Source organism: Chaetura pelagica, unplaced genomic scaffold (genome assembly GCF_000747805.2).
Source record: "Chaetura pelagica isolate M959 unplaced genomic scaffold, ChaPel_1.0 scaffold90, whole genome shotgun sequence".
NCBI lineage: Eukaryota > Metazoa > Chordata > Aves > Apodiformes > Apodidae > Chaetura > Chaetura pelagica.
In genome coordinates, this window is record NW_009953496.1 from 13,422,052 (window position 1) to 13,446,193 (window position 24,142).

General features: G+C 35.8%; 1 protein-coding gene across 1 annotated transcript in view; it reads left to right on the forward strand.

Moving 5' to 3' along the window:
* The window catches only part of SH3YL1 (SH3 and SYLF domain containing 1), a 30,846-nt gene extending 8,367 nt beyond the window's left edge, over positions 1-22,479 (forward strand). Inside the window, exons 7-11 of the mRNA XM_009999254.1 lie at positions 129-257; positions 576-720; positions 1,404-1,476; positions 2,182-2,238; positions 21,941-22,479. Coding sequence (XP_009997556.1) covers positions 129-257; positions 576-720; positions 1,404-1,476; positions 2,182-2,238; positions 21,941-22,140 — 604 coding nt within the window. The 3' untranslated portion in view covers positions 22,141-22,479. The remainder of the gene's footprint in view (positions 1-128; positions 258-575; positions 721-1,403; positions 1,477-2,181; positions 2,239-21,940) is intronic.
* The last annotated feature ends 1,663 nt before the right edge of the window (positions 22,480-24,142 follow it).

The following is a 24,142-nucleotide window of genomic DNA, read 5'->3' on the forward strand; positions in this document are numbered from 1 at the left end:
GATAGAGTTTGTAAGAACAAAAGGAAGTGAAACTCTTGCTGACTTTGTAGGATTAAAATAAAAGACAATTGCTGTTTGTGTTGCAAAGCCATACTGAAGAATGTCAACCAAAACTTTTTTTCTTCTAGAAATTTAGAAGGGGATGTTTCCCTGAGAAGCTCTGCTGCTGTCTATACATATTGCAAATCTCGAGGACTCTTTGCAGGTGTATCTCTGGAAGGAACCTGTTTAATTGAAAGGAAAGAAACAAATCGCAAGTAAGCTGTCTTCAAATCTAGAAGAATCAGTGAAGGTATAATGATAAAATGAACCAGGGCACATTCATCTTGGAAAAAGAGTTTGTTGTGAGAACATACTGGGCTAAGTTTAGAGTTTTTTGAGGGGCGGGGTTTCTTTAATTTAGACATCTTGCAGTGGGCATTGAGATTATGCTGAATGTTTAGAGATCAGTAGGTGATCAGTAGGAGAAATGCAGGGCTAGGGAGGAGGGGGGAGCACATTTGCACAAGATTAATTTATCTAAACATTGAAATGTAATGATGATCAAACACCTGGCATCTTTTCTTTTGGATCAGGTTTTATGGGCAGGACATTCGCGCCAGTGCCATCTTGCTTGGTGATGTGCCTTTTCCTGCTCAAGCAGAAGATCTTTATGAAACTCTAGCATCTTTCACTGAAGTATATGAAAATGAGGAGCAAAAAAATAATCCAGGAAAAGCTGTAAGGGAACAAAGAAGGGTTTGTGGACCTCTTTTTCACCAAGGCTTTTGATGTTCCTGAAGTGTTCGCAGCCAGTGGTGATGTTGATGTTTGTGTGGCATTCTTAATTCTGTATTGGATGCTCAAAGGTGTAACACTTTGCAGATACTGCATGTCATTCATTTGTTCAAGTACTGCCCTGGTAGGCTCTTCTGGACAAGAAAGTTGCTGGTTTTGCTTTGCATCCTCCAGAATAACAAAGTATGTCTTTTTTTTTATAGTAGTGCATAATCAAATTAAGGTGATGATTAGAAAATTTTGTTTAACTATTTCTGATCATGTTAATATGCAAACAATGACCATCCCACATGTGATGTGGATACTCCTTGATTTTCTACTTTTTCTGTCTTCCATTAAAACAATCACATATACATTATAATACTGGTAACTGTAGCAGATGTTTTCTTGCAGATGTTAATGTTACTGATAAACCTTTACTTTTTTATCATTGTTAAACCCATGGTGAATTACTTCAGTCATGAGTATGTTACTAGTTTTTCAGTGTGTTTCTGAAGTTCATAAAATTGCAATGGAGAAGGAATGGTTTATATTTTTTCAGTGTAAGTTGGCATATCTCTAGGCTCTGAAGTTACAATCTACTTCCAGGTGTGATGCATCTTTTCATAAAAATTTGTACATTTTAGGTAAATGACCCACCTGCTAGACCATCATCAAGACCAGAACCACCAAAGCCCACTGTTAGGCCAACACCACCAGGTAAAAAACATTTTTATAATGATTAAGCTATTCTCTCATAAAATTAGAGCATTTAAACTAATGAATGTTATGCAATTATTATAGTATTAGCTGTCTATAAAAATACTTTGGTAATAGTCTTCCTTGGGCAAACAATGAAAGTATGTTGGGATAGTGCCATGAGTGATAAAGGATTAAGGTTTTATTTGTTTTATCTTAACAAACCTATTCTGTCAGACAGATTTGCTATAGAAATAGTGTTTGTATATTTACAGAAGCATGTAAGAGTTCAAAGCAATCATTAATACTTATTGGATACATAGAAACCCCATGGTACAATGAAACATCTTAATAAAAAGAACAGTCCTACTTACAGAAACTATTGATTTCTAAAAAACTTAATTTCTCTTTTAGGTTATCATTATCTTTTAATAGGTTGAAGTTTTACAGTAGAGCAGAGGAGACAGAGTTCTGACTCCATAATAGTTTGTCTACCAAAGTACTCTCCTTGAAAGTGGAGCTTTATTGTGCAGCTCCTCCTGTTGGTAACTAGATTTCTCTGGAACAGGGAAATAAGGCAAAGTCCTTATTTCGTTCTCCTGTACTGCTCCTTAGATAACTGCAAACGTTTTATGACTATTGAACATGTATTAGAAAAGCAGTATATGAAATATAGCAATATATGTTTGTGTATCATATAACTTACTACTTTATTTTCTTTTTTAGCTAAAAAGAATACAAACAAACTTTATCCTGAACTTCCAAATGATTATGCCTCTGTGGGTAGGTACTAAGTTTGCACATATTTTATTAATGCAGTGTGGAATCGGAGAAGTCCTAAAATTACTTTGGAAGACGTCTAACAATATCTGGCCTTATGTATTTTTCTTTATGTGTTGTAATGAAATTCAGATCTTGTATGCTTTCCTGACAGTAGTTCATAAACATGAATCTTATTCCCTGACTCTACATTCCAACGATGTGATTCATTTTCTGAACAGCAAAAGTTCTTTTGTTTTGTTTAGTGGGCTTGAAAAACCCACTGAAAGTAGTAAAACTGTTTTACATTACTACCTAATTGAAGTGAAAAAGAAAGCTGATATAACAAGCTTCTGTCCAAGTCCTTATGCAAGGTACTATAACTCCTTTTCTAATTAAAAAGTGCATCCACAGGTCATAGCTGATTCTGCTGGCATAAACACAGATTTCCATTGCAGTTATATTCCTTGAGGTTTTTTGTATTCAGTTGAGATAACTCTGCAGTATATTAAAAAGATAGTACATGTTTGTTGTTCTGTTCTGATTCTCTTAAGTTTAAAGCAGTTTCAGCTCTAAGGGGAGAATCTTACTCAGTAGTATTTGCAATGTAATGCTTGAATTTTGGAGCCCATCATCTGGAAACCTGTAATCAGTTAGGAAAAAAATGTATTATGAAAGTATTTGTGTTCATTTGACTTCTATAGTGTTCTCTCCCACCAGGATCCTCATCTTTCACAGGGAAAAGACTGTTAGCTGTTTCAAAGTCAGTGAAATAAATTTTCTCATGTGAAATATAATGTCCATTGGATAAATAAATGTTTTAGTGGATTCTACTTGGATCAAAACCAAGGCATTCTATATTACATATATGTATACATTTTTATATGTTTATATATATGGGAAAATGTGCACACATTTTCACATATTGTATGCACCACTTGAAAATAAAATGAAACAAAATATTTCTTTTCTTTTGAAAATGGAGCTGAAATCAAGCTTGATAATAGATCACAGTGAAAATATCTCAGGTAGAGTACTGTGATTTAGCACAGTATTTAAACTCTTTTGTCTGAAGGCCAAAGTCATTATTGTGTTTTTCTTTTCTTTTTTCATGTAATTAGAAATTTTAATTAAGGTAAAGTGTATGTGTCATTCTCTTTACATTTTCCTTCATATCTTCTCTAAGTAGATGCTGTTTGTGTGTGTGTGTACGTTGAGGCAACAGACATAGAAAGGTCTTAAGCTGAGCTCTTGATGTGCAGATCAGAGACTTCTTGAGAATCAAAATTTGCCATTGTGGTGTAGGACTTTTACCAGGAAAAGAATGATCACTCTAGTGATCTGTACTCAGAGCTGTCATCCAAAAGGAAAGAAAAATAGATCTTGTGACCATTGAAACTAAACCTCCCCAGTCTTAATAAAAGCTCTGACCCACTGAGAAGGGGTTTCTAAAGCTGTAGGAAAAAACTGCACAAGTGTTTGCTAAATGGAGCATTCTTTGATTGTGATGCAAGTGACAAGGTAAAAAAACTTCAGTTGCTATCTGTTGATGACTATCAAGATTCTTTTACATCAAAATGTAGACTCAGTCAATCTACTAATGAGGATTCCTAACAATGTGTAGAAACACACAAGCTTACCTTTCAGGAGTGCCAGAGGCAGTAGGATCCTCATGTAAATTACTCTTCCTGCACGTAGTGTTGTCTTGTGGTTAATTTTTGTTTACCTTGCAAGTTTTATGTGTTATATTTTGCTTTATATGGCAGATTGTATTTCCGTAGGTGAAAGTTCAAATGCTGTCTAAATCCACAGAAGTACTGTATGTTTGTAAAGGCTAAGGAATTGTTCTCACAGGTTAAAATCAAGGTTGAAGTAAGTTCCCCTCAGTGTCTCTTAATTTAGTAACTTTCATACACATTGATGGGAGACTGGAAAAGAGTTGCAGTACCTTTCAAGTCAGTAACAAAGGATGTGTTTACAGTGCGTGATGGAATAGAAGGAGCCTTAAGGCCTTCCCTCCTGCCAATAATTCCTTCCTTCCAGTTTGTAGTCCAGATGATTTCAACAGAGCTGCCCAGCAGCTATAGCTTGTACTAGCCAATCTTTATTGCAGGATTACTTGCTACAATGGATGTCCTATCTGGAAAAAACATTCAACATTTCTTTTGTCTTTCTAATTTAAAAAATTTATTAGATAACTAATAGAAGAGTGCATGAAACTAATATTTGGGAAGCTACACTTTTATAATGGCTGCTGCAGGAGTAGGTTTTAATGTTGAGCAACAAGCTTGTCTGGGTTGCTAGTGGTAAGGCCTCTTTCGCAGGGAGTGGGGAGGTTGGCTTTGTGTTAGGAGGCTTTGGTTTTGCAACAGTTACAGAAGTAGTAGAAAGGATGAAACATTAATTCTTCTCATTAATTCTTCATTAGATAGATGGAAGAAGATCTAGACTTCTGGATGAAACATCTTTAATTATTTTATGTGGACCTGAATTATCTAGATAGGTAATATTATATAAACTATTTCAAATGCAAGAATGTTACATGAAAAACATGTTTTTCTAAACTGATAACGTGATACTTGGAACTCAGATGCAAATAGATTGTTTTCATGTAACTGAATAATACTTCAGTTAATGCATTTAGTTGTAACATGAAGTTTAGTAATGTTTTCAAATGTTTCCAGAAGTTTGGATATACCACAAATTTTATTTAAAAAAAAATATTTGCAGAGACCTTTTACAGTTCTGGAAAAACAACAGCCTGATAACTGGTACAGTTATTGTGATTCAGTGAAGTACGAAGTTTCTATGGCAGTAGAGATTTTTTCTGGAGCCTGTTCAGATAAAGAAATTAGATTTGCGTATGAGTACTAGAATTAGGGTTTTGCAGCTTCATTTTTCTGCTTGTCCCCTCTATCTTATACACTCTAATAAAAAGGCTGTCTGGGTCTTCCAAGCTTTATTACCATGATCTAGCTTTATGTTTATCTGGATGGAAGGTTTCTGCAGAGTTCTGTACCACATCTGTAATACAAATTACCTGTGGTTCTTTAGTGGACTATTTTGATATTGTAGACTCAGAATTTTATTTTATTAGATACATTAGATTGTTAGTTTGTCACAGTAGATATCTATATAATCCTAGATACTACTTTTTCATTAGTGTAATGATTTCTAATTACTTCTGCTTGGGGTTCTGTCATGGAGCAGCAGGTAACCAAAACTGTAGATAAATGGTTACTTGAGTTATCTGTCTATCCACCTAACAGTTTTTTGAATACTATACAATCCTGAAACCTTGCAGGGGTTTAGTTTCCAACCTCGTAGCAACAGAAATAACAATCTCCTAGTAAAAGCAGGAGCTGGGTTAAAGTGAATGTTGGTGAGAATTGAATCATTAGGAGGCAATTAGTTCAGAATCAGAAGTCACATATTTTTTCACTTTTTCCTCAACCCAGCTAGCCAGAAAAGGACTAGTTCACATGTTTGGAAAAGAATATTTTACAATTGCCAGGATGATAGAACAGTCAGGAAATAGACTTGAGGCAGAAATGAGGATGGAATTGCAAAAAACCCTTTTTCCTTCCAAACCCTTTTCTTCCACTGTTAATTCACGGTTATCAAAAATCATCATGGGCCAGAGTTCTCTTGCCTCAAGAATGCATTCTTGCTTAGTGTTTCTGCCTCTGCTCAGTAACATGTTCCCTTTCAGGAATGTTTATGACCACTAGGGTGGGTCTGTGGCTACAATACTGTGAGACAAAATGCTCATCATAAACAAAAAAGCACTTTTTTTTTTTTTTTTAATAACAGCATAAGTATTTTATTATAGTTAGGAGAAATTAATGGTGCTGTTTGCATCTTTTAAGCAGTCATATGATTTGCTTAAGAAATTCGTAAGAACTTTTCCTTGTAAAAGCCTAAGTGTTCAAGGTTTGGGGTTTTTTTAATAGATTTCTCTCAGAAACACTAGCTTTCTTACCTTCCACATGTTGAAATAAATATTTTTAATTTTCATGTTATTGTGGGAAATACGTGTGCTCTCTTCTTGGGATAAGTTATCTACCTGCAGACTTTAAACCCTTAAGGCTATTGTGCATGAAATCATCACACCCAAACTTGATTACCAGAAAACTTAAAAATTAAACACAAATTGTTACTTTTTTTTCAGTAGGAACTTTTCGCCTTGAAAATAATACAAAAATATTAACAGATTGTTACTGCTCTATTGAGCATATATTTGTATTCTTGCATAGTGAAAGAAGTAGCATTTCAAGCTAGTGAAATAAGTGAACCAGTGAACACAAGGAGGCAGATGAGAAATTTGTCACTGTTTTAAAAATAAAAAAACCCAAAACCACCTCTTTACTTCTTTGCTGGTTTTTAGTGATTTTTCATCTTCCTTATTAAAAATTCACACCTTCCCATATTAATTTGTCTTCATATTTTAGAATATTGTGTTTGTTATGGCTGTCTTCACTGTACTGAAGAGCCCTTTCCTACTGAGAGGGGTTTTTTTTCCCCCTCTTGTTCCCTTTGAAACACTTGTGCTATAATCAAATCACCATTTTATCTTCCTTGATACTTCTTTTGATTGCTAAACAGATTGACAAGCATTTTGTCTTAAGTCATTTTGTCATCTCTTTCCTCTCAGATTTTAAATAGTGCTGCAAATACCAAATTCTGAAATGTGACCTTACTGAGATCAGTAAAGTTTGGGCTTCTAAAAGCCATAATGAATTTCAACTAAACTCAACATCTTACCTTTTTATTATTTATTTATCCATTTATTTAATTTAACCTTCTCATATGTTGCTACCCTATGTGAAAACAGATGAGACAATATTGACTCTTTTTGATTAGTACCATGAGGTTGTGGTAAACTCAATGTATGTTATCTAAATCCCTCTTACAGGTGGAGCTTTTCATGGTTACAGTTTTGTAGGAATTGTCAGGTCTGGCACAATTGTGTTTGTTTCAGTAATCTACAAATGCCGGATGGTTCAGTATATCTATGAAAATCTCTGCTGTGAGAATGTCATGACAGATTTTCTTGCCTGCTAAAGTGTATTCTGTCAAGGAAACTGGAGAATCTGTATGTGAATTATTTTTGTTACTACAGTATGGAGTTCATTTTGTGGCCAGTTAACTAATGTGTTAACTAAGCCAACACAATTGTATGGACTAAGAATTCATAGACTGCTTTTGAGGTAAAAAGCTTAAAAAAAACCCAAACTGTTTTGTAACAGTCTGAAGGCAATAGCATCATTTTACTAGTAACTTCACATGTTTCACATGTTTTGCTTGCATGCCTGCTCTGCAGTTCAGTTTCCACCTACTTAAGATCATGTTGTTCTTAGAAGTACTATCCTGTAGGATAACATTGACCAAATTCAGGGAAAAGATAAAATATAAGCTGGGATGTGTACACCATTCTAGCCATTTCTGCATTAATTAGTACCTCTAATTTCACGTACCGCTGAGCTTGTTTAAGCACAATGTAGTAATGGAGATTTTAGCTAGAGCTGCTGAAAGAGAGCATCACTTTATGTGCTTGCAACTTTAAAATACACTTGCTTTGCTAAATGTGTATTGAAGCACTTTATTTTTCTCATATGCTTCTCTTAACTTAATTTTAACTAAACTAGTGCTATGTTTGAGTAACTCAAATTTAACTGGAAATCTAACATTCAGCAATTTATGTCAGGTATGCAGTTCCATATTTAGAAATACCCACTGACTAGAAATTCTGACAACAACACTTTAAGAATATCCTAATATCTAATATTGTCTAATAATGTCTAATATCCTATTGAGTGACTTTTGACTTGAGCTTTTTTTTAATTAAGACTAAACACCACAACAGTAACATTATTTCCTTGGGTTTGGAGCCAGTAAAATTCTGATATTTTTGTGGTCTCAGGCTAACTTTATCCTGGTATAATAGCTGAATTTTTGCTTTTCCTGTGTTGCCAGAAAGCATATGCTTAAAGTATGTCATTCTAGAATATTGTCAGTATTGCAGTTTTTCCTTCTTTCTGTCTGTTCTGGATCAAGAAGGTTTCAAATGGTGTCAACTTGTTGCTTTTAAGTTACTTTTAAGTTACTTTTTAATCTTACTTAACTCTTAAGTAAGATTATAAAATGTTTTTTGTGCCATGCTATCTGCGTCAACCTGGAAGGGAGAAAGAATCCTAAGCCTGTTCTTTTTAAGGATGGAGAAAGACTCCCTGGTTCACAGTGAGGGGAAACATGCATTTTGCTTTGAACTGGAAATGAGATAGTCCATGGAAACATGATTGATTTCTGTCACCGAGACTGGCTGATACTACAGAATTGTTGATCCTGAGTCATCTTCATAGGCGTTAGACTTTGAAAAATCTATTCGTCAATGGGGGAATGAGAATTTGGAGATAAATAGAATAATCACTCTACCTGATGTGCTGATAAAGGAAGTGGTTCTTTCAGTTGAATTTTCCATATTATGCTGCTGTATTTCTGTGCTGCTGTTCACTCATTGTAGATAATGAAGTTGACCCCTTAATGAAATTATTCTCCCATTCTGTGTCTTCATGAAAAAATGGAGTAGAAATTTTTAATGGTGAAAAAAAAATACTGATTTCAATACTTAACTGAAAACTGGAGACAATAAGTAAAATAACGAGCTCAGATAAAGTCAGATATGTGTGTATTCCTTTTGGGGCTGTGCATGTGTGATGTGTATTTGGAACTGAAAAAACCCACACTTTTCATTCTTCAGTTCATTAATTACTTGTTTTCCAAGAAAGGCAGAGATTTGCAGTAGGATCAAGTAGAATTATTTCACATTGTAAGCAAGAACGCTCATCAAGCTGTGCAGTAATCTGTTCCTTGTATGCTATAATTTGAGGAGGAATTCTAGCAGATTATGAACTGTAAAATCAACAAGACAGGTCAGTGTGACTAATATTTATTCGTTTTAGAAAATTTTTACAAAGTGAGATTCATGTGTCCATCATAATCCTTCATGACCCTGGCTACAAATTTAGTAAAAATGAAGAAGTTAACCCCCTAGAAAGTAACTAAAGTACCTTTTCTTGTTTGTTTACTTTTAAGAGTTTTAGCTAAGTTTGGTCTATTTTTGTGTTTTTTGTGACAAGGCTTGTGACATGTTTATATTTAGTTACTGGAAAAATAAAACATCCATCTGGTGGTCTCCCACAGTATTAATTTTCTTGCTATTATGAGCTCTGTCTTAATACTAACCAAACCCAGGAAATCCCAGGAAATTATTTTTGAGACTATTTTTATCCCTGATTCACTTTTACTGGGATCATACTAGTGCTGTTGTGAAAGCAGTAAGTCAAATAATCAAGCTGCTTATGTCTTATGTTGTGGCAAGCTGACAGGAAGATATGTAGCATGCAAGACTTCACTGTTCATACTAAAACAAAAGACTGCTAACTCAAAATACAAAACCTGAGAAATGCAATACAGAGAGATTGAGGTCAGTCATGCTAGGATCAGATCAGGGTCTTGTATGGGCAATAAATGCATTGGCAGAGGGCTGTTATACTAAGTGTGAACCAGGTCTACTGGCATGGGGAACGATATGTTTTCTTGGCATTTTTTAATGACTTAGAATAAAAATTAGGAAATTAGAGCTAAATCATAGAAATTCTCAGTGTCATTTACAGTTACTTTGAAGTGTAAAACACCGTTAAGATGATAATGCTGATTCACAGCAGTTAAAATGTGAACTTTTTCATGTGAACATAAAAATGTTACATGGTATAGGTTGAAGTCTTTTGTCTGAGGCCCTTGTAAAGTGTGCAGCTTAATATTGTAGCATATTTATGAAATAGATTATTTAAAATTTCATGTTTCAAAGCTGGCTAGTCCACTAGATAGCATTTTCATAGAATCATATAATAGCTTGGGTTGCAAGGGACCTTTAAAGGTCAGCTAGTCCAGCCCCCCTGAGGTGAGCAGGGACTTCTTGAACTAGATCAGGTTGCTCAGAGCCCCATCCAACCTAGCCTTGAATGTCTCCAGGGATTGGGCTTCTACCACCTCTCTGGGAAACCTGTGCTAGTGTTTTACCACCCTCAGAATAAAAACTTTCTTCCGTATATCTAGTCTAAATCTACCCTCTTTTAGTTTTTACCCTAGTGGAATAACCACTTAAGATATATTTTCCATGAGCAGAAAAAACTTAACTGCCATGGTTACCCAAAAAGACACGGGTTCTTTGTCATGGAGTGACCTGTGTCTACCTTGGCTGTGCTAGTTCAGTGTTATATTGTGCAGATCATCCAGCTGGATGTTGCTGATTGAACTAAGAAAGTAATTCAGATTTTGTGGAAAAACTGATAGACCTTGAATAAGAAATAGGAGGCTTTTCAAATAAAAATAAGGCAAATGCTAATAAACTAAATCAGTATGACAAACAACTGTTATAAAAATGGTATGGTAAAGCTTCTCACTTTTACAAAAGGATACGGTTTCAAGAAACTTCTTACCTGATTGTGGAGAGGTCTGTTGTTTCATTTTAGCTACCAGAATGTTGTGCAGGACAGTGTTGAATGCTTCGCATGAGTCCAGGACATCAGTTGCTCTCCCGTTGTCCACCAACAGAGTGACCCTGTCATAGAAGGCCACTTTTCCGTGTTCATAGGATTATAAAGAAAACTATTAATACTTAAATTTTAACTGAAAATTGCAGAACTGTTCGCTGCCTGATTTCATTAACTTTATCATAACTGTGTGCTTTTTGGCCAGGCTGAGGTAATGGGTACTCAGTGAAGGTTGGCTGTGCTAGCCTGGGCAGTGTAATGTGAACACAGGTTGTGTGATGGTGGCAGTCCCAGATGCTTCATCCTCACGAGGATGGATGTTGCGGAGTTTTCACTGATCAGTTTAGGCTCTAGTTCATGAGTCTGTGCTGTCTCCAGCTCCTACTGAAGTTGTTCTGTGATGAAGTAGAGGTATCTGCCTTTCTCCTACCAGTTTACACTGTGACCAGATCATACAGGATGGTGCCATGGGATCCTGTAAGTGGAAGTACAATTGCTTGGGTTGTCATTTGGCAGAGGAAGGGAACATCTGTTAAATACTTTTTGAAGTTTTAAGCTCATGGAGCCTGTGGTATAGGTAGACTTAAAAAATGGCTGGACTAATAGCGTAAAATAACAGCAATAAGTAATTGTGGCAAGATTAAGTCCTAGCATAGATTTCAACAGACCCTGAGCCCCTTAACCCAACAGAAGTTTATAGTTTTATATATGTTGCAGATGGTCACATAATACAAAAAAATTATCATGAAAGTGGTAAACTTCATATTAAGATAGTTAGGAGATACCAATTTTTTTTTTACAGAAAGCAGTTTCCAGATCTTTCTTTTTTCAATTACTTGAAACTTCTTTTTGCTTTTCATCTAAATTTATTCTTAGCAAGATTAAAACAGATTTGTCTCATGCTTTTTTTGTCTTATTCCTTTGTTTGGTAGTAGTAACCTCTTTTATCTGGGTTTTATTCTGAGAAGCTGATTTTCATTTCCCACTGAAAACAAGCCTCCTGTTCCTGGTCATCCTCATCCAGTTTTAAATACTGGTGATAAGGTGGCTGTTGATAAGTCAGTGGCACTTCACATGAAGCCTTACACAAAATTATTATTTCATATGTTTCTATATGAGATACCTCTTTGCCTCATATAATTTTATTATTTGTAACTATTTTTTTTCTAATGAGGACAGAGTTTTCATCCATGCAAGACTAAGAAAAATTTTCCATCAGAAACTGTAAGTTGTTTTTACTATTTTTTTTCTTTTTTTTTTTCTTTTTTTTTAATTTCACAGACAGATAAAAGCTAAGACATTTATCAGTAACAGAACATTAGCACATTAGCAGAACTTTGGAATCTGGCGGGACAGAGATTTGGTAAGCAAAATGCAGACACAGGATGTTCAAGTTGAGATGTAAACTCAATATATGTAGAGGAAACGTGAAGAAGGTTGTCAACGTAATACTAAAACCACAATTAATTCCTAAATTGTCGGTTTGACCTTAATAAAGAGTGCTCAGTTCTTGTTACTGTACTTTTCAGAATATGAAGGCTGTGCTTAGCATGGCATCTCAGCTTTTGCAGTATGATTTCAGCACAGGCATTATTTGCATTAATGTAATCTTGCACATTCATATAGTTTATTTAACCATTTCAGTTTGAATGAAAATTTGAATGTTTTTTTAAAATGCAGAAAAATCGAAAAAGTAATCAGCAAAAGTACTGTTACAGAATTGACTCTTGCAAGCAGGAGGTGGTTTTTTATGTCCTAAATATCAAACACATCCACAGATGCTTGACAAAAAAAGGCATTTATTTAATGCAAAAGCTGAGTGTGCTGAAACAAAGATAGAAAGCATTCCATCAGCAGATGAAGATGATGAGCCAGCATGTTCCCTAGTAGGCCAGAAACTCAGAAACAGTGAAATATGTTTCATACTGAATGAGCTTAATTTGCACAGTAACTTAAAGTTTAAATATAGCCAGGTATGTTTCAACCACCAATTACACCACCAGTTTTGTTTGCTAGATATGACACTGTTGAGAATTGGTGCAGGTTGGTGACATGGAAGCTGCTTTGAAATGGTCCATTTCCAGCTTATGTGGAAGACGTCAGAAATAGTTGAGCCTTTTTCTGGGCTTTATCAGTCTATTACAAAAGTGTTTACAATACCTGCATTCCATACCTGTGGATTTGCAGGTGATGATGGGTTTCTTATCAATTGAGGCTCTGCAGCAAAAGTGAGGATAGTGTACCTTGTAGAGAACATCTGTGGCTAACTTTGCTTTGCACTGTCTTTACAACAAGTATTAAACATGGAATATTTTTTTTTTCTCTTTCATAATGGAGAACACAGTTAGTTATTCTGGAGATCAATCAGAAGGCTTTGTAACATTAGAAACCTGGACAAAATACCTACTTGAAGTAATACATAATATCTAGCTCTGAAAGTTTTTCAGAAAATACGGTTTGCTGAGACAGTTCCCATGGAAGTGGAAGACGACTTAACATTTGGTTTTGTACTCCTTTTCAGGACTGGGGCTTATGTTTAGTACCAAGAGGTATTAAAAGTTGTAGTTCCTAGAATAATAGAGGCCTTTCTTGATATTATCCAAGGTACCTTGAAGGTTTTGAAATTACCTTAAACCTACAGCTACTGTAACAAAATGGACCTCAAGTCTTCTGGATATAGGACACTTATTATTTGCCTGCAAGAGGTTGTAGAATATAGCAAAGCAACTCGTGCCTGCCCTCCCTCTTAAGAGCAGGTTTGTGTGACTTGATGGAACAAGCAGGCATTTGTGTGGGCATTTAAAGGGTGCTGCTTAACTGCAGTGTCAGTGAAGCTCAGCCCAAAAAGTCTGTTGTCATTTTCTTAGTTATGAAGAAGGAATTGTTTTCAGATTTCAGTGTCGAATTTAAATACTTTGAGCATCTTAAGAAGTTGGTATTTTTTTTTAAGAAAGTAGAGAAAGACAAGTGATTTTGTTTACTTACCTAAAGCAAACCACAGTTAGTAGCAAAACAACAGCTAAGGCAGGAAATCATTTCTTCTGAGCATGATCTGCTGAATATCATGTCTCCTGACCTTTGATCAGATGAGAATTATTGGAGATTAATTTGATCAATGATGGCATATGACATACTTCAAGTATCTGCACGGAAAGATTTATGCTTACATCTGATTATAGTAGATTAGTACCTGTAGATATAAAATGTCAAATCTACTGTGCATATTTAAGATTTCTCAAACATCTGTTCAGTGAGATCTGAGGTTGTTTTGTGTATGCTGAGGGTTTTTTCAGGTGAGTCTACATTTCAAAAGCAATATAAAAAAGGCCATTAAGGAAATTAGTGGTTTAATGTGGATAGAACATTTGAGATTTCACTTCTAAAACTAAACAAACACTTGGTTTGTAATTTGTCCAGAAACAACTAAAATGAGATTCATAAGTAGATGTATGTCTGTTCTGCTCTAGAAGCTGAGGTAAAATTGTTTCTTCTCAGGTTAAATGCTGAGAAGTGTGATCCAAGAATATGGAAGATTAATCACATTAGGTTGAAAAAAGAACAGATCTGTACATTGGTGTGATTTAAAAACTGAAATTATCTTAATGACTTGTAGTATTTAGGATACAGTTGAGCTGCTATTTTTATTTCTGAATGAGAGCTGCATGGAAGGTTTTTTTCTAGGTAGGCAGTAGCACATGTAATATTTTGTTGCCATCTAGGACCTGAGAAGTTAATTTCTTCAGGGAGTCCCAGGGTGTCACATACTACACTAAGCTTCTGCTTTACCTCTTTTTTCCAGCCCCTCACTGACTGATGTTTCATCTTTTCTTAAGAAAAGCAAGCCATGGCATTTTTAGTTTACTGTCCTCTTTTTCTCTGTGTAATAACTCATATGACACCTCCTTTCATCCGTTCTCTGACTTTTATTATTTCATTTTCGTCTTAAGTCCTTAAACACAGACCGGTTGTCACTTCCCAAAGATGCTGCTGCTTTAGCCCTGTTGTCAGACAGTGAATGATAAAGTCTGAGTACAGATGTTGCCCAGTAAGTGCCCAGTAAGTTAATTTTGCCATTATAAGGTATTTTATTTCTACTTATCATGACATTATAACCTAGGTCATTCAGTAATCTGGTTTAAACCAGTCTGTGATTCTATGAAATTTTGTGCAACCTACCTGGGAACATGAACTCAACATGACCTTTGTGCATCTGAGCCCCAACTTGGAGCCAAAGTTGACAATACTTAATTTCTGTTAAAAATTACTTATAAATAGGAAAACCTCAGAATTCAAATGTAATCAAAGCATGGACTATTAATTGCATTAAATTTCCACATCCATAAGACATTACCAAATGTAACTATACCTAATGAGGTCTTAATCTCCAATATGCTAATTTTCATATGGAGTAAGATACTGTATCATCATGTTTTTATTATTGCATGTGGTCATAAAGTGAATATTTTGAGGCAATATTGTTTCAATATTTTATAATATCACTGTGGATATTTTTTTTCTCTGTTTACATTCTCACCAGTTTATGAGCCAATCCTTTTTAATAAAGGAATTACATATTATATATAAGAGGTTTTTTAATATAAATTTCTCTGCCTGCCATTAGGCATCATTGTGGTCTAATGCTGCTGCATTCCACAAGTCAAAATTTTATGTCTTTAGTTGGTGCTATCATGAGCCCTAGCATTAATTCAGAAGCTACCCCTGTCATTAGTAGTTACTCTGATGCCATCAGAATTTACTACATCCTGTTTTCTTTGTCCGCCCCAGCCTTCCACATTCTCATGCATGATGTGCTTGATCCAGCAGAAAACGTATCTCTTATTCTTGTAGTTCCTACCCATATCCTAACCAAAATATAGCTCAACAGGCCTCAAGTATGGAAAGTATGAAGGAGGAGAGGAAACAGTAATCACTGTAAGAACTGGACTGGTTCAAACCTATCTATAACAGTGAGTGCAAAAATTGAGTAACTGTTGCTGACTGAATTCCATACTCAAATCCTAGTTCCACCCTTAAAACTGACTTTGACTGTAATGCAGTAACTTGTATCTACCTTGGAATGAACCATTAAGACATTCTTTGCTCTTTTTCTATCCTTCATGTGTCCTGCAAGGATCCAGCATTATCTTTCAGTTTCCAGATCTAGCCCTATCAGTTGATGAGCACAGCAATTCCAAAAATATCTCTAAGATTTACTCTTGCCATTTAATGCTTATCTCATTCCTGGTATTGCTTGTCCACCAGTGAATCTTTCTCTTCAGCCCCTTACTTCATTAAACTCTGATCGTAGTTGTAACCCGAGCAATGCCCAGTTGCTCTGTCAGTCCTAGGCTAAACCAATTTTTTTTTTATTTTTTTTTTTTTCCTTTCTCCAAAAAAAGAACATGGGACTGCTAGTGAGCTTAGCTTTTTATTACATATTTGAATTCCTTCTCTCAGCCTAGGTCTATCACCACAATGCATACTTGCCTTCCTTACTAGACCAGCAGTTAAATAAGCTATTTCATTATAATTATTAGTTTAAGCTCATCAATGGCCATGGGCCATTCATCCTCAAGCCTAATCTTTGTTGTGGGAGAAGACACTTTTGCAAGACCTGTCACAAGGAAAGGCTGCTCAGTTCATCTAGCTAAAACCAAAATCAAGATCAAAGTACCTTATTAATTCACTAATGACAGATAATTAGCTAGTAATCTTTGAAGTATATTTTCAAGATCAATATCAGCATTACAGCAAATAAATCACAATATTAGACAACTACAAAGTGTTAATAAACACCTGCAGTGTGTAAATGTGACCTCCAAAGTTTCAATAGACATGCGTACATATCAAAGCTTTAACTTCATGCACATCCCCTCTCACAGGTAGCATGGGTTCTGAGCACACACAAGCTATTCTGGATGGTTGAGGTTGAAAAGGGCCTCTGGAGATCATCTGGACAAACCCCCATGCTTGAGCATGACCACCAAGAGCCACTTGGTCAGAGCCATGTCCTTTTGAATACCTCCAAGGATGGAAACTCCACTACCTCTGTAGGCAACCTATGCCAGTACTCAGTTGCTCTCACAGTAAAAAAAGTGTTTCCTGATCTTCAAACAGCACCTCCTGTGTTTCAGTTTGTGCCCATTGCCTCTTCTTCTCTTACTGGACACCACTGAAAAGATCCTGGCTCAATACTCTTCCCCCTCTCCCTTCAGGTATTTTTAGACATTGAGTTCCCTTTTCTTTGAGCCTTTTCTTCTCTAGGCTGAACAGTCCCAGCTTTCTCAGCCTTCCCCATAGGAGAAATGCTTCAGTCCTTTCATCATGCCCACAGCCCTTTGCTGGGCTTTCTACAGCATGTCCATCTCAATCCTGTACTGAAGAGCTCAGAACTGGCTCCAGCATGCCAGGTGGGGCCTCACCTCCCTTAACCTAAAGCAATACTTCACCTAATGCAGCCCAGGATACTGTTTGCCTTCTTTGTTGCAGCAGCCAGTACCTGGCTCTTGCGTAGCTGTTAAATCAAGTTAATGGTTGTTTTCCTCTTTACTGTGTCCAGATGGGACCTCATAATAGTCTTCCTTTTTAATGTGATAATTTGGGGCAAAGATCTTTCAGGAAGTTTTGTGTAATTGGTATATGTATACACACACACACGCACTATTTACACTCACAATCATATCTTAGTAGGTGGTGGTGTCCAGACTATTTGCAAAGGGTGGCCATTAACATCTGCTGTAAAGTCTTCATTGTTGTTGGCACAAACTATCATTTTTTACTCACAGATTTACAGAACCTAGTAATTAACCTACTTTTTCAGCCTACTTTGAATTCTCTCCTGCACAAATTATAAACTCAACACTACTCCTTTCCAAACAAAAGCCCTGTGTCCCATAACAAGTAAAGAGCTAAGATTTCTGTCCACTGTCAGTTACAGTTCTTATCCTAAATGTATGAGCAATACCTGAGGCTTTCAGTCCTTTGAACACTGTACTAGTGACAGTAAACCTTTTTGATACTTAATGAATTTGTTTTTAAAAGCACAGATATTTGCGTCTGCCAGTATCTATTAATTTCTTTCCATGATTTGTTCTGTTTTTTGATTTTCCATTTGCTGCACAAACAGGGTTTGTGTGGTTTCTTAGTTTTCTAGGTCTCCTTTTAACCAACGAGAATTCTCATTATAGCTTTTCTGAAAGCTGACACATTTTAGTGGAGCTTTTATGCTAGCACTTTACAATTTCTGTCATCTCTGATGCTGAAGACTCATCTGACTTTCAATCTTTTGTGTGGCAGTTCCAGTCACTTCTCTCTGTTTCTTTACAAAATAGAGAGAAAGTAGAAGTTAGTATGTTGAGTGTGTTGCTCATTCAGATTGATTTTTAAATAACAAAAATTATAGCCATGTATTCTAAAGGTTGCACAAAAAATTAAGATAGACATAGATAGAGTTTCAAGGAAAGATTTATCTACTTAGACAATCACATTTTCCTATGAAATGTTGCGTCCCAGTAGAAGCAATGTTATAGCCTTTCAGCTTTGAAAGAAACTAGGCCCACTGCCATTGATCAAAGTAGAGATTTAGTATAAAGTGGATAATACAAGGACAGTCAACAACAGAATTACCCTGTCAGTCATCTCTACCCTTGATTAGATGGCTTGTTGGCAGCAACAACTGAGTCACTGGGCTCCTTTTTTGCTCCTTAACATGGCTTGGATAACCCAAAACCAGCAGTAATAGTTTGTATTAGTTCACCTGTAGTTTCTGTCATATAGGTGCACACATGACCCGCAAAATCATGCTAACTAGTTGCTTATAATTAGTGGATTTTGCAAAGCAGAAGTTTAGCAATCTCACCACTCACCTGATGCCCATGAAAAAGATTGTTTTATTGCTCTTTCATTCACTCTGGGGCTGGTAACTGCACCACATCCAAGGGGCTGTACATTCACTCCAGTTTATACCTCATCAAGTCCTCAATGCATGGGAGTAGTCCTTAGCAGAAAGTTCAAATCATTATAGCATGTCAAGATGAACAAAAACGAAAAGATATTATGGTCAGAGCATATACCATTTCCATGTATGCTAGAGCTTTGGATATGTCTACTAGCTGCTGCACTAATTGATCTTGAACCAAAATTTCTGTTTCCATTTTGACCACTGTGTTTGTAGAAATGTGCTGTGTGTTCTCAGATACCATGAATGAAGGAATTTACACAATAGAATTTGTTTTTATTCCTCGGTGCATACATAAAATCTCAGTGATTTCATTATTATATGCTGTATGTAGCACTGTAGCACCATCTTGTGTGAGCTGCAAATGTGGTTTCAATACATGCATTCAGCAATCTTCAGGTTGACTGTGACAATTTTATTTAAAACCCTTTTATGGAAAAATGAAATCGGGAAACAAGAAAATTAAATAACTCCTCCTTATAATATAACTGGTAGATTTCATAACAGTGAATTTGTTTAAGATACCTATTTGTTAGGATGTAAGTATGAGGCATGGGATGCTGCAATCTGGAGGCAGTGAATACACATTTTATGTGTTTTATGCTACAAAAATACAAAAATAAAGCAAAGACATTAGAGCCTTTGTGAGAAATAAAATTATAGCATTGGAAAACAGCTGCTAGGGGAAATTAAGTAGAATTTTTTAAAATAGCTCACAAGAATGAAGCTGGAAAAAAGCTTTTAAATTATAGAAGGTAGCAAATGAGGCAAGGACTCAGATATCAACATGCATAATCAGCTGTAGTGCTTTGAGGTTTCTGCATGTTTGAAAAGATACATATGCACAGGGGCAAAAAGTGAGAAGGGAAATGGATAAAGTAATCTTGCTCCTATGAGAGAGAGCAATCAATGATTGGAGGCATTATCATGCTGCATCAAATGCATTTCTGCACCTTAGTGTCTTGCACACTTCTTTTGCTACATTTTTTTCATGCTTTAAGTTATGTCTAGTTTCCCTTAATTTTTCTTCTTACTTTTACTGAGCCAATTTCTGTATACTCAGTAGCTTGGGTAAGATGAATGATAGTCTTACTCTTAATGCAAGTTCAGCCATGGAGGGTGTAAATACTTCTTGCTGCCATTGCTGAGAGTCCAACATATTAAAGTGGTGGTGACAATTCTTCTATGGAATGTAATTGTATTGGGTTTGCATGGGAAGGTTTTGGTAGCAGGAGGCTACAGAGGTGGTTTTTGTGAGAAGCTGCTAGAAGCTTCCCCCATGTCTGGCAGAGGCAATGCCAGCTGACTCCAAGTGGGACTCACCACTGGCCAAGGCCAAGCCCAAGCCCATCAATGACAGTGGTAGTGCTTCTGTCATAACATATTTTAAAAGGGAGAAAAAAGCTGCACAACAGCAGTAGGAAGAGAGGAGTGAGAATATATGAGAGAAACAACCTTGCAGACACCAAGGTCAGTGAAGGAATGGGAGGAGGTGCAGAGATTCTCCTGGAGCCTGTCGGGAAGACCATGGGGTGAGGCAGGCTACTGCCTTTTTTTGATAGGAGTAACTGGTGGAAATAAGAACCTGATAAAGATGGATATTCATGTCTGGTTTTGTTTTCACATCAAAAGAAATAGTGGTGTGTGGCTTTAGATGATGAACACAGATATCAGAAGAGAGTGTGATCAAGGAAGACGGCATTTGACTTCTCCTCAACCAACACTCTCCGGCACATGGCCAAATAATTTGTATTTATCTTCAATTATTGCTACAAATGTAGAACTATGGATTGAACATACATATTGATAGATGCTGGGGAAAAAATCTGTGCTGTTTATGTGTACATTTTGTAGTCCATTATTCTCTCTGTCCTGTTCTGGCTACAGCTTTTATCTAGGGAGTTTGGGGGAAAAGAATTTTTCCTCTTTCTTTTAAAGTGAAAAAAGCAAATTGAAGAAAGGTTCTGTGGGTATCAGTTGTTGATGACAGGCAGCCAAAAAAACCCCAACGTTGTATCAGTGTTTCTCTTATCATCCTTTCTAGCTCTGTGCTTGCAATGTGTAGACTAATAAGAGCTTGGATTTCCCCTTTGGAAACACAGTTTAAGCAGCAGGTCTTTAACCTTGAATCCTTGAGCATTTTTGTACAGCCTTCACATCTGTATGAGCAATACATCCTGAAGTTTCTCCACCTGCCTATGTAAACATCTTCATTATTTCCTCTTAACTAGTCCTCTATTGCACCTTCCATTTTTCATTTTTAGATGCATTCATGTGAGAGATTTAACTGTTTTCTAAATCAACATCAAACAAATGCAAGTACCTTATATAGTTCAGACAGTTAAAGGACATGAGAGCAAACATAATTAGCAAACTGAAAATATTAACTTAGATTAGTAATAAACATTAAGATATTGATTGAAAAAGTCAAGAGGCTGGATAATGATATCCAAGACTTTAGATTATTTTAAAACTAGACCAGAAGACTTATGGCATGTTTCCAACCATGGCTAAGGACTGAAAGAGCTACGGAACAGACTGGTGGAAAGAGATTAAAAGCCATTTGTGTATGTGACCTAAAATACCACTATGCAAGCCAAGTCACTTCCAGTACATCAAACCATAATGAGTTCCTTCCACTGGCGTATTTTGTGTGTTTTGCTTAGTGTTCAAGGTACACCAAAATCCTTGACACTGCAAACCCTATGGAAAGAGAAAGGAAGTGCTTTGGATGTTTTATATCTTACCATCCTATATCCTGAATATTGATGTAAAAAATCGAATCCTTGCTTTAAGTTTTGCAGTTCCTATGAAGAAACTGTCACAGAGAACACATACCAAGACTAAAAGCCAAAAGTGGTTCTGTTCAGCAATCTTTCAGGAAGTACGTTTCCTTCAACACACTACTTTTGTTCCCACTGTCTCTGCTTGACCATATGAGGCATATAGGAAAAGTTACTGATCTTTATTTTGTATATAGATTCCTGCTTTATTAAATAGACTATGCTTATAGGCTAGAATCCAAATTTCACTTAACTAAGAACATACTGGAAATGGAGGATTTTTTTATCAGTGGTTTCAATGCTCAGCTAATCTGGGGGGAGGGGGTCACTTTTTTTTCATTTTTCCTTTGTCATTTAAGAATATTGTACTTAAGGACTTACTGTGTGTGCAGTTTACTAATATCCTTTTTATTTATTTTTTTTCACTTTAGGGAACTCTTGGAGTAATCCAGTAGAAGTGACAGCACTTTATTCATTTGAAGGACAACAGCCGGGTGACTTGACTTTCAGAGCTGGAGACAAAATCACAGTCACAACCAAAACAGATTCCCAGTTTGATTGGTGGGAAGGCAGAATAGGAGCACAAACTGGCATCTTTCCAGCCAACTATGTTGCCATAAGTAACAACTAAATTTGTATAAAAGAAAATGTTGAAGCAGTAATATATTTACACTGAAAAATATATTTTAACTTTTCAGATTTTATTAAAGTGAGATTCTTTATCAATACTATTTTAAAACAAAATTTACATTAATTAAATGACCTTAAGTTTCCCCTAAGCTTATTTCTTAAATAAACAGTAAGTGATGGTCAATTTACTATGAAGTTTTGTTTGTGCAAGTTATCATAGAAAAAGTACTCCAATTTATGTCTACTTTCAATTCTCTATTGCTTTATGGATTTATTTTTTACTTCAGTGAAAAATTGCAAACAAATTTATATTAGACATGTTGGGAAAATACTGATTTCTATTCAATTATAATTTATGGTCTCTTTCTATAATAAATGCTCTCAAACTTGCTTGAAACCATCTCTGAGTTGATTTTTTTACTTTTGCTAAGCAAAAATGTTTTGCAGGTATGGCAGAAGAAATTAATTACCTTTATACTTGGTTTTATAAATCAAATTAGACATTGCAGTTTTTCTTAATAACTAGTTTAGGTCTAGTCCCCAGTGTTTGTCCTTGTTAGCCATACAAAGACCTTCTATTAAACAATTCTGTATCAGTTAAGCAGTTGAACTTCTCTCATAGCTTTTCTTATATTGCCCTCATCTTTGAAGAATTTAAGCATTTCTGAAAGTTTCTTTAATAAAATGCATGAATAGTCCCTCCTGGAGAATATGTAGGCTTATGATGTCCCTTGATTTCTGTAGGAACTTGTTTCACAAATAGAAAGCAAGACAGAAGAAATCTCTACCTGATTCACAACTGAGCTTGCACAAGTCTTCCTGCTTCTTCCCATTAAATATTGTTTTAATGTTTAATCTTTAAGGAAAGAGCAACATAGAATAAGTTACAGAGTAAATGGAGTGTAAGATGGGGAATGTGTTTCTGTAGGATATATGTAGTAGTAATGTATAGCACTGTCATTCACAGATTTCAACTTTATTTTGAGAATTTTTGGAAATCAACTTCTTTTTATGGATGCAGATACTGACTTGAAAGTTGATGTGATGGATCAGAGCAGAGGTGAGAATGAGACTTGAAGTTTTTGACAGTCAGTTTAGTTTCCTTCTTGCTGGATGTGCTGAATTTGCCTTTTATATGTAGTTAAGGCCAAGATAATTATGCCTCTTGGTTCTCAGCTTCTCCCCATTTGATAATGTGTTTTATTAAGTCCTTGTTTGTTCTAACAGTGTCATGAGTATCAGATGGAAAATTAGTATGTGTGATCGTTCCTGCAAGCAGGTTGTAGTTGTTCTACTCTTGTGATCTACTACTGTATTAGACCAGTAGTTATTAGTCTGCTCATTATTAGTTATCCCATCTGAATGGTAAGGATAAGCCTAGTATAGAAGAAGACTTACCATTATTAGAAAATCATTCTGTTCCCCTCATTGGCAAAAGTTTCTGGATTTCTTTCAGGCTATGCCACAGCTTTTTTATAAACTAACTCAAAATGAGACAGAAGAGACTGAAACCAGAGTCAAATGTAGTTAATACCTTTCAATGAAAATCTTTCATTTCATAATTTATGAATGTGTAGGGTAGAATTTTTTCATTGTTTATGTAATTCAGTTTCTTGGATTGCCTTAGCTGAGTTGGGGCAAAATGGGGGTGGCCTAATCTAAGTGTTGATGATAGTCTGTAGGCTCTGCCAGATAGCACTGATGAGTTACTAGATTCAAGCTGTATTTTGAGGGGCAAATATGAAATGGGAAGCATAAGTCCTGACTGGAACATGTCTTTCTTCATGTAAATATTCTATAGGAAAGAGAAGATTCAATGGATTAGCCTAATGCAAGAAAAAGTATTAGTTCTCAAAAACAAACCTTGATTCTGCATGTCTTTGACACAGGCTGAATCAACTGACATTAGTGGTTTTAGGCTGATTCCAAAAGTGTTGCTACAGTAAAAACGCTTTACAAGAAAAGACAGTTTGCATGATTCAGTAAACTAAGGGATCTGTAAG